The sequence below is a fragment of the Dipodomys spectabilis genome, unplaced genomic scaffold, assembly GCF_019054845.1.
Source record: "Dipodomys spectabilis isolate Male_0828 unplaced genomic scaffold, ASM1905484v1 ptg000259l, whole genome shotgun sequence".
Lineage (NCBI taxonomy): Eukaryota > Metazoa > Chordata > Mammalia > Rodentia > Heteromyidae > Dipodomys > Dipodomys spectabilis.
Genome location: NW_024870936.1, coordinates 2,592,750 through 2,604,058, shown reverse-complemented (window position 1 = coordinate 2,604,058; position 11,309 = coordinate 2,592,750). Strand labels below are relative to the sequence as shown.

Sequence of the window (11,309 nt, the reverse complement as noted above, 5' to 3'; positions counted from 1 at the left end):
ACACACACACACACACAAATCCAGACATGTGACAGAAGACTCTTCCATGCACCACCTGCAATTTGCCAACTGATCACTCACCTGAGCACAGTCAGGCTGTATAAGGAGAAAGATGATTCTCTCTCTCTCTCTCCCCCCCCTCTCCCTCCATCCCTCTCTCTCTCTCTCATGCATACACACACTCACAAAAACACACACACAAATAAACTCAGAGCAGTGCCTCTCCTGAGTTTGTTGGTTCCTCTTCTGGGACAAAGTACAAGCTGGAGCACAGGGGGTCCCTTGTTAAACCAGGGGCTCCCACCCAAGGGATCACTACTCTAACAATGCAGAACCACTCTGCCTCTCCCTTTCTCAAGGGTCAGACCCTTTCCCTTGGGAATAACTAGGCTTGAATCCCCATTCACCAAAATCCCAGGCCAAGACACTGGGTGAAGGTGTCCCAAGATAGGTGGCTCCTCAGAGCCGAGACTGAAAACAAGCATGAGGTCACAGTGCCCCAGAGGGGTGTCTAACCTGGGGTGGGGACAGTGTTGGGGAAATGTATGGGGTCCTAAAGGCTGCATACATGGACAGACTCTCTACTTACAGCCTAGATACTTCTGGGTGCCTTGGAAGATTCCTGGGAAGCATTAGGAGACCAGATGGACTGGGAGCCAGCAGATGCTGGGAGACCTAGGAAATGTGATCAACCTTTGAGTACTGTTGACATCTGAGGTGGGGGGCCAGGCCAGGTGTATGTGTGTCGGATGGGGTGTGTTCCTCCCAGACATTCACCTTCTGTCTGACTCCAAGTGCCCTCACATACCTAGTGGTGTGTGGGACCCTCCTCAGGTGAAAGGGTGACCAAGCACAGAAGACAAGGGCTCATAAAGCCAGGAGGGCCTTTCTTCTGCATCCAACACCTACCACCCCCAGCAAAAAGGAAAGACCTGAGAAGGTAGCTGTGGAGGTGCTGCTCCCCACCTCTGACTAAAGCCACCAGGTTCTCACCTGGGAGAGGAAAGGTGCAGATATGCGGCTCTATGGCTCCCACTGCTCCAGGCCAGGGGCTCTGTGATGACCCCTCCTCACCCATTCCTGCACCTCCCCATTTCCTGGGACACTGGCTGCTACTGATGGGGGTGGGATCTGCTGGTCGATACCCACCCCCACCCCCACCCCTGGGGTACATTTGTGGCAGGGACATGGCAGACTGTGCAGTGTGGGGCAGGCGATAGTAGGACAGGAGAAGGGAGGCAGGAGGCGCGGGTCTGGATCAGCGGGAGAGGGGGATTTGGCAGGAGGGTTTGCAGGGTGTGGGCCCAATGGGCAGCCACTCACGTGTGCTGCTGGGAGAAGCTGTAGGTGATGGCTCCGTGCCCCCACCTCATCCACTGCGATGGCCATGCTCCCTGTTCTGAGACCCCAGAGTCAGTACTGCCATGTTCATCACGCCTCTGCGTGGCTTCCTGTGGTAATGTGCCTGCTGCACAGGCTCCACATGCTCTGCACTCCCCGCCAGGATCTGCGGTAAGATTGAGGAGGTCGCCAGCTGATGAAGCTGCTTGCCCTTGTGTGTGTGCTCGCTCTTCTCTCTGTTCTCTCTCTCTGCCCCAACACCTCTCCTGGACTGCCTTGCCCCCATGGGGTGCACCCACCCTCGCTGCCAACTCAGTGTGCTCTGGGTCCCACCCCAACTCTCTTTGGCCATGCCCTTTTCCCCACAGCCCCACCTTCCACCCCTGCTGCAAACCCAGCCCTGACTGGGCCCTAAGGCTTCTAGGCCATGGCAATTGTAACCTGACCTCAGCTCATCATTCCCCCAACCCCAGTACCAGCCTGGGGGATCAAATTTCCCCTCAGCCCCACCACTGGAGGAGACTCTCCTCCATCCCCCTCCACTCCACACACCAAGCAGGTGTACAGTGACCGGTGTGTGTGTGTGTGTGTGTGTGTGTGTGTGTGTGTGTATGTGTGTGTGTTTGTGTGTGTGTGATTGTTGGGGATAACTGCCTCTCAAGGACTCAGAACATAGCATCCTTTGAGATGACTCAGCACACAGCACACTTCAAAAAACAGCACAAAGCACCTTGTGTAAAGGACTCAGCACACAGCTCCCTTTGAATGAGGAAGTCCATAGCCCACATGTAAAGGACTCAGCACATGGCATGCTTTGAAAAACTCAAGCGCACAACACTCTTTCCCAGGGACTCAGTACATAGCACCCTGTGTTAAGATACACACAGACCCCTTTGAAGGTCTGAGTACATAGCACCCTGTGTAAAACATTCAGTGCACAGCACCCTTGGAAAAACTTAGCCCATAACACAATTTTGAAAGCACATACCAGGCTGTGGAAGGACTTAACACATACCACACACTCAAAGGACTCAGCCGAGAGCACCATTTGAAGGACATTACAGAGCACCCTGTGTTAAGGTCTGGGCACACAGCATTTGAAAAATTCACCTCCTCCCTCTCTTGTCAATGGCTCAGCACGTAGCAGCCCCCTTTGGGATTATTAGCAAACCACATCTTTTGAAGGACTCAGCATACAGTACGTTGTGTAATGGACTCAGCACAGAGCACCCTTTCAAAAACCCAGCACGGCCCACTTTTCTCAGGGACTCAGCACATAGCATCCTTTAGGATGACTCAGCAAACAGCAATTTTTGAGGACTCAGCACAAAACTCCATGTGGAAAGGCCCCAGCAAACAGCACCTTGTGAAGGACTCACACATAGCTCACAATTTCAGTTGTCATTAGAATTCGGGTGCTTTCTTCAGTATCACCATTCTTCAGAAACACTTCACAAATCCTACTAGTTTAGTTTAGCCAACCGGTGTTTTATGTGGGAGGGTCAGCTTGGGGTCTTGAACTCAAAGTTTGGAGGCACTGTCCCTGATCTCTTTGGTTCAATGCTAGAGCTCTAACACGTTGACCCACAGCTCCAATTTTTTTTTTTCAGATTTCTCTTTGATAGGTCTTATGATGATCAGGAAGGCCAACTAGGGGTGTCCGTGGGCCAAGGCTCTTAGCTGGGCCTGGAGCTGATCTATTCTTTCCTTGTGCCCCTGGGAGCCGGGCCTCCTGGAGCTCTCTTGGCCTAGGGTGGAACAGACCTGCTCTGGCATCACCACTCAGGGTGAGCAAAAGTCAGCTTGGCCCTGGTCACTTCCCCCAATTGAATTGTAGAAGACAATGGCATGGCCCCACATGTCCCGCATCTGGCCAGCAGGGGGCAGGTTCGCCCACCATAGGGATTGTACCTGCAAGTTCTGTTTGTTCTTGCTTCCCTGGGGCCTCATCATGCTTCAAATCCACCCTGGTCAGGAAAGTCCTCAAGACTCTTACCTACAATTAACCATCGAAAAGCAAGAGGGACTGTGGCTCATGTGGCAGAGCAGTAGGCTTGAGCAAGAAAACTCAGGGATAGAGCCTAAGCTCTCAGTTCACACACACACACACACACACACACACACACACACACCATATGCATGCGTGACTTCATTACCACCATGATATCACAAACCTACGCATCATCACATTGCAATTGTGACATCACAATCACATTGTGACATTTTAATCGGGTATGACCTCTTAGCACCTTTGAAAAAGCATACGGCCTCTGTGACAAAAAATTTCAGTTGTTTAGCCATATAATCACTGTGGTCATTGATTGAGATATTATACCATTTTAATATTACAAACCCTTGGAGGCAGGTCACCAGTGTGACATCATTAACTGGTCCTCTCCTCATAATTTTGATACACCCTTTTGATACATAGGCTCTTTGTGATCTCATAATCTGTTTTTGACTTCATATTTCAGGTATGACATGTGATATTAGAAATGCACTCTGATATCATGAAAATTGTGTCATCACTCTGTCAGATATCATGAACATTGTGTCACATTGTGACATCACATACCTGTTGGGAGTTCATAATATTTGGGCCAATGCATTACTTTGTAGATCTCACAATCCCATTCTGAATTTATATTCTCATTTGGAGTTATGTACAAGTTGTTATGTTGAAAACGAACTTTACAACTTTGGTGCAGGGGAGGGGAAGACGGGGAGGATTGGGTGGAGGTTAGGGGGAGGATGGAAAGGGATGAGAAGGGGAAACAAAGGAGGAGGCTACAATGCTTGATAAGAAATGTACTCATTATCTTGCCCATCTAATTGTAACCCCTCTGTATAGTATTTTCACAATAAAAAAAGAAAAATTGAAGTCCAGCATGCCATTGTGACATCATCAATCCGTTGTGACATCATAAACCTATTCTGATCTCATCACCATTATGGCATCACCAACTAATTATAACATATAAATATTATTATGACTTAATATTGTGACATCATATTGCCATTGTGATATCACTGTCCCATTGGGTTTGCAAACCTATTATGACCTCATAACATTTTACAAAATTCATAGCCTTTGACACTATTAACTTGTGAACTCGTATACTTAAGATGCATAAAACAAGACAATCCAATGAGGCATATTGAGGATAACTTTATTTACACTAGAAATGGTCCTGCATTTACCTTGTCCTGGGCTGTACACTCAGTGACAAGCCAGGCCCAACCACCAAATCTCAGACCTCCAATGGGCAGCCCTGCACATAGTTCATTAGTGTGCAACCACCAACCCCCCAAATTATCATCTCCAAAGCTCCAAACTTCAATAGGTAAGGCTTTTTCCTATTCTCTTACTCTCTCCTTCTTTATAGAACTTTACTTCATTTCCCTTTTTCCCTTCCCTCATTTTCTTCTTCTCTTTAGGCCTCTCCACTATCCACAGGCCTACACTTCTCTGGCTTGGTGGCCAATTGTCATCCTTCCCCTCCTGTTCTCCCTCAAATTCCTCTTCTCCCAGGACTTTCCCCTCTATCTCACCACTTCCTTCCTTCCAGGTCTTCCATTTATTTTCTCCAATTCTATTACTCTGACCAGGTAGCCTATATATAGGTTGAACCCCTCCATCACTCCAGTGGATCACCTGCCTAACACTTTTCAACCATCACTTCACGAACTATGCATTCCTCAATCACTTCTTCAAAGCTCATGTGAGGATGACATCCTACCCCCTCCAGCAGCATGCCCTGCCCCCTTTGGTGGCATGACCCATGCACTCCAGTGGGCCAGGACATAGGGCCACATTGATTAGTGGGTCGTGCTGATTATTAGGGCTCTGCTGCTTTATACATCTCCCACTGGTTTTCATGTCCAATCAAATCCTTGATTCCTTCGTACCAAATCCTAAAAATTCCCTTCTCTCTACCCAATGAACAGGCTTAAAACGTAAATTTAATAGAAAACAAGTAAATTATAGAAACACACTAGTTATTACTAATTAACACTTAGTAAGTCTTATCCTTAAGCGATCCTCTGAGTGTCTCTGAACAGTCCATCTTGCAGCCTTCTCAGTATATTGGTCCAATGCCTATTTCACTTGAGATTGATGGAGCCAATGCTGTTCATGCTAATTTAATAGGCGACAGTGAAGTTGGCACCACCAAGTAAGTTTCTTGCCACTTCGTTTCCAATTCAGGACCATGATGCATTTTTACCCACACCAGCTGTCCAGGGAAGAAAGAGTGGGTGGAGTTCCTTTTTTTCTTTTTTCAATTCCATTTCTTAGTTTATTTCACTTACTTGAGGTCTAGTTTTTTATTTTATTGCTGAAGTGAGACTTGCTATAGAATAAACTACTCTCCCCAAACAAATTTTCCTTCCAGCTGAATTTAATTTCTTTCTTTTGGCCCTTTATTAAAAATTTATTTTACAATCTAACCATTTAAAACATTTTTATATCAACAAATACAGAATCAGACTATCAGAATAATGAGTGATGTATCTTTCAAAGATTATATTTGTATCTGGATGCGGATATTTTTGAAGAATATTTTAATCAAAACTGCTAGTTTTGTTAGAAGTATATTGATTTCTCTATTTTGACTCCTGGAAAAAATTAAAACAAGTATCTCAGTGTTCACTTTATGGGTGGGAGGGCTCCACTGACTGTAACTGCCATGTTTGTTGGAATTACAGTTGTTTATCTTGCAACTTTCTTTAAGATTAATTAAATGCAAATGTAACTCTGTGAATCATGGGAATACATGCCAGACTTCTTATTAATACCTTCACTTAAAAATTTGTGTGCCCAAAAGTCGTTAATTTGCTAAAGGAAAAATGCTAAAGCAGCCTTTGCCCACATTTTTGAGGTGGCATATTCGTGGTCTGCATTCAGACCCTGTGGCCCTTTGAGGACACAGGAAGACTCGGATGATAACTTGGCAACCCAGGTAGAAACCAAGCCAAGTGTGAGCGTTTGAAGCTGCAGTTTGGCTGCCATCATGTCGGCAGAAAGAAAGAATTCAGGCCCCATGTCAACCAGTACAAAGGATAAAAACGGATTCAACCGGAAATTCAATATGGCACCACATATGGGATACATGAATGTGGTTATAAAACAGGCCACATATTTTTTTTGAACAGTCTCCTACATGTGATCTGAGGACATGTGTAACTACCATAATGATTCTAGGAATCTGCATTTAATTTGAGTTGGGGTAGTGGCAGGGGTTGGAGATCTGAAGCCGCCACAGGTTTGTGGCAGATGGCTCTGTGTCAGCTTTGACAAGCAGCCAGGCTCAGCTTCCTCTGCAGATTTTCTTTTCTCTCTGATCAGGTAAATATGGGCACACTCTGGAAAGTTCTTCAGATTCTGCTTTAGGTTGCAAGTTTGTGACTTAGCCACATCTGTTACAAATCTTCCTTAGGTTCTCTTGTAAGCAGAGACCTGAATTTACCATGTAGGGCTGACCAATCAAACGGAGTTATTTCACCCTTATAGAGATGTTTCCTTACAACATCTGGTCTCTTGCAGAAATTCTGGAGTCCTTTTGAAAGCTGTTCAGGTGTATAATACAGATATCCAGCGGGAAATATTTCGGGATAAACCAAATCTTTGGGGCAAAATGGATAGCAACCACAGTACACAGCTTCCAACATTGCCACTCCAAAGAATTCATGCTTAGCTGTTGAGATGACAACATCAGCCGTGCACAATACTTGGAAATAGTCATCTTTGCAGGGCAAGTAGCCCCAGCGTAAGACTGAAGATCCCAGTGCCTTTTTGGCCTCTGAAAATATATCTGGGTCATCTGTAAAAATTTCTCCGAGGACAGAGATGTGAAAAGGGAGTTCTAAATCTTTTAGGTGCAATAATACCTTAAAAAGTGTCTCTGGATCTTTGTCATGCTCCCACCTGTGAGGCCAGACAATGTACAATGGTCGTGGCTGATCATCAGCTCCATCCAAATTGTCACAAGGATTATGAATCAGATTCTTGAATTCACCATATGTAATGGATATTAGACCCATGTCTGATATATTGCTGGTAAATATTTTTCCCAATTATTTAGCTTTCTTTCTAGTTTGATTGCTATTTTTTACCTGTGCAGAAACTTATTTTAGGGTAGTCCCATTCAGTCATTCTCCAACTTGTTGTGACCCTGGAAATCTGTTCTGAAAGTTCCTGCCTGTGCCTATAAGTTCAAGTGTCTCTCATACTCAGTCCTGTAGTAGTTTCAGAGTTTCAGGCTTGATGTTAAGGTCTTTAATCCATTTTGAGTTGATGTTAGTGCGTTGTGATAGGCTAGGATCTACTTTTCATTTTCTGCATGTGGCCAGTTTTCCCAACACCCGTAGTTGAAGAAGTTTTGCCTCTTCCACTGTATGTCTTTGGCTCCTTTGTCAAATATCAACTGACTGTACATATGCGACTATATTTCTGGGTCCTCTAACCTGTCTCATTTATAGTTGGGTCTCCTTTTGTGCCAGTACCAAGCTGTCTTTGTTATTATGGCTCTATAGTAGAGCTTGAAGTCCTGTATCATGATCCCTCCTGCATTCTATCTTTTGCCTAAAATTGTTTTGTCTATGCTAGGTCTTTTGTTGTTCCAAATGAATTTTTAGACTATTTTCTCTAATTCAGAAAAGTAGGTCATTGGAATTTTAATGGAAATTGCATTGAAGGTGTTTATTAATTTTGGCAGTATGGCCATTTTCACCATATTAATTCTGCCTATCCAGGTACATGGGAAGTCTTTCCATTTCCTGGTATCCTCTATGATTCCTTTTTTTAGGTTTCTATAATTTTCATGAAATAGACCCTTTACATCTTTGGTTAGTTTAATTCCTAGATACTTTTTTTTAGATTATTGTGAATGGGGTTCTTTCCTTGATTTCCCTTTCTGCTTGTACATTGTTAGTGTGCAGAAAGGTGATGATTTTTGTGGGTTAATTTTGTATCCCGCTACTTAGCCAAATTGGTTTATAATCTATAAGAGTTTGGGGATGGAGCTTTAGGGATTGTTAATTTACAAAATAATGCCATCTGCAAAAAGAGATAATTTATCTTCTTCCTCTCCTGTGCGGATCCCATTAAAGTCTTTGTCTTGCCTTTTTGCTCTGGCTAAGAATTCCAGAACTATATTGTAGAGGAGTGGATAAAGTGGGCATCCTTGCCTTGTTTCTGTTTTTAGGGGAATTTGTTGTAGTTTTTCCCCATTAAGTATAATATTGAACTTTGATCTAAAATGTAAGGCTTTTATTATCTTATGAAATGTTTCTTCTATTTCTAATTTTTCCCAGATCTTTTAACATGAATGAATGTTGAATTTTATCAAAAACCTTTTCTGCATCAATGTTGATAATCATGTGATTCTTGACCTTGGATCTGTTGATGTGATGGATTACATTTATGGACTTACATATGTTAAACCATCCTTGCATTTCGGAATGAAGCCTACTTGGTTATAATGTATGATTTTTTGTTATGTTTCTGGATTCTGTTGGCTGCAATTTTATTGAGGAGCTATACATATGTCTTAATCAAAGAGATTGGTGTGTAGTTCTTTTTTGTTGGGTCTTTGCCTGGTTTGGGTATGAAGGAGATATTGGCTTCATAGAATGAGTTTGGGATTACTCCCTCTGTTTCTATTTCTCTGAAGAGCTTGAGGAGTATGGGTCTTAGTTCCTCTTTAAAGGCCTTATAGAATACTGTAGTGAATCCATCAGGTCCTGGGCTTTTCCTGTTGGAAGATTTCTGATTACTTCATCTCATTGTAGATTATTGGCATGTTTAATTGATTTATTTCTTCTTGGTACTGTTTGGGAAATTTGTATTTTTTTTCAGCTAGGAAAAGAATTTATTTACTGAACTGGTGCCCCCACCATGCATGGTGGAGAAGCATAGCTGAAAACGAAGGGGGTGATCTACCGCTGGTCCAGGACTTATCTAGACAGGGACAGGAAGAGGTGTGGCCAAGTGAGGGAAAGGTGTGGCCACACTGGATCCAGATGTGACCTCAGGGTCTGTGACCCTCCTAAGGTCAGATGGGAGTCATGTGACCAGAGGTGGCCCAGGATGTGACCTAGCAGGAGGGGAAGGAGAGGAAGGTGACTGCTTCCAGGTCTGCCAGTTACCTATGTAACAGATACTGGGCTGAAACTTAGTCAAGAGGGAGGGAGGTGTCCCTGTTCAGACCTTACATTCCAGCCTTTTGACAATTATGAAAAAGGTTGAAGATTCTCTCTGGCTACTTCCTGTTTTCATGGGGTATCAACAGTAGGTTAAAAGGCTGAGATGTGTTCCCCTCTGGAAGAAGACAGCAGGCAACAGCTGTTCACTTGGGCATTGAGTGCTTAGATGAAATCTAGTGGAGGCAATCTCTTGGATGAAATCTGGAGAAGACTCAGGCATTGAGGGACTGAAAAAAAAATACGGGAGCAAATAAATGGCAAGAGGGACTTTGGGCTGAAAATGTTGGTAGAAATGTCCCTAGGTATTTCTGACATCTGTTGACTAGGTAGAGAATAAGTCAAGTGACAAAGGCAAGAATATAATTCCTTTCCAGTTGAAAGGTAGACAAGTATTGACATTAGATGGGCAGTCTTCTTTATTCTATTGGCCTCCTGGCCCTGGTTAATTTTGAAAGGGCAGGCACAAAGTGGCTGATGTGATATCATCTCCTCTTACTCCTCTCCATGTTCCCTTGTTCCCCAGACTGGCCGAGTCCAGGTGCTCATTGCTGGGATGGTTTGTCACATATGGTATTCAAGGAGGTTTGAACTCAATGCCTGAGCACTGTCCCTGAGCACGTCTGCTCAAGACTAGCAATCTACCACTTTGAGTTATAGTAGCACTTGCAATGTTTGCTGGTTAGAGATAAGAGGCTTGAGCAAATTCTTCCTGCCTGGCTGTTTGCAGGTTAGTTGGGAAATGGAGTCTGAGGGATTTTTCAGCCCGGGCTGGCTTTGAACGGTAATCTATGTGACAAAAGCCCTTTGTTATTTCCAATTAAAGCAACAAGGAGTTCAAATTGAGTAAGGAGAACTTACTTGGTCCTTATCAAGACTTGACCAAATATTCTGCAATGACAAAACTCATTAGATGTGAGAATCTTAGCACAGATATGCCCAATATTTTAGAATCACGTAGTCAGTACTAGAATATAACACAAAACAAAAAAGGCAAAACTCGAAACCTAAAATTTTTGACAATATTGTTTAGACATCTCTGCTAACAAAGCATATCACATGGTTGGGCCTCAGTTACCAGGGTCTGTGCAAAGAGCAACTTGTTAGCACGCACATTAAAATACATGGATGGAGGAGTAGTCAGCTTGGTGGAAGGGTAAGGACTGGATAGGGCCAAACCCTTAACCCATCATGTGGCCAAGATGGTGAATTGCTGAAAAAATGCAAAGAAAGCCTTAACAAAAAATCAAGCCTAGTTTGGAAAGCCTTTGAGAGGGAACCTAGAGGGGGTCCCTGGGACCTAGCCCATGTCACATTCTTCAGGGCACAATCGAAAAAGTTGTAGAAAAGAAACAGGAGATATAGAAAGTTCGACATTAATAGCAGAGAGCCAAGAGAGCCTGAAAGTAAACAGACTTCTCACCATGTATCATTGCAGACTCAAAAATTGTGAAAATCTGAGAACAGCATAAAAATATTAGGTGTTCCGGCTATCCAGTGAGCGCAGGAGACATTTCAGAGGGGTTTCATGACTCAGGCATGACTCACAGCACCCCAGTAAATGTGTAGGAGAGTCAGTCTGGTGAATGAAGGAGAGCTGACCAGGCAGAAGCGGTGTCCCGACGTCCCCCAGAGCCCTCTAGAGAGAAATAGCCAAATCCCCCAAACCAAGCATCCTCAGCTTTGGAGGTGATCAGCCTTTCGTCAAAAGGCCATATGAGCTCTCTGGCATTGCACCACATCTGCACAGAGATTGAGCAACAAAG

The 11,309-nt window shown here is 44.1% G+C and overlaps 1 protein-coding gene across 1 annotated transcript; it reads right to left on the bottom strand.

The window, feature by feature from the left end:
* Nucleotides 1–6,762: 6,762 nt before the first annotated feature.
* Nucleotides 6,763–7,383, bottom strand: LOC122125052 (glycosyltransferase-like domain-containing protein 1). Its single transcript, XM_042699615.1, has one exon. It carries the CDS (start codon nucleotides 7,381–7,383, stop codon nucleotides 6,763–6,765), a length of 621 nt encoding a protein of 206 aa, XP_042555549.1.
* Nucleotides 7,384–11,309: the final 3,926 nt, after the last annotated feature.

What these genes read in the sequence shown, in the direction of transcription:
- LOC122125052 (XM_042699615.1), bottom strand. Translation starts at nt 7,383, where the DNA reads ATGGGTCTAATATCCATTACATATGGTGAATTCAAGAATCTGATTCAT.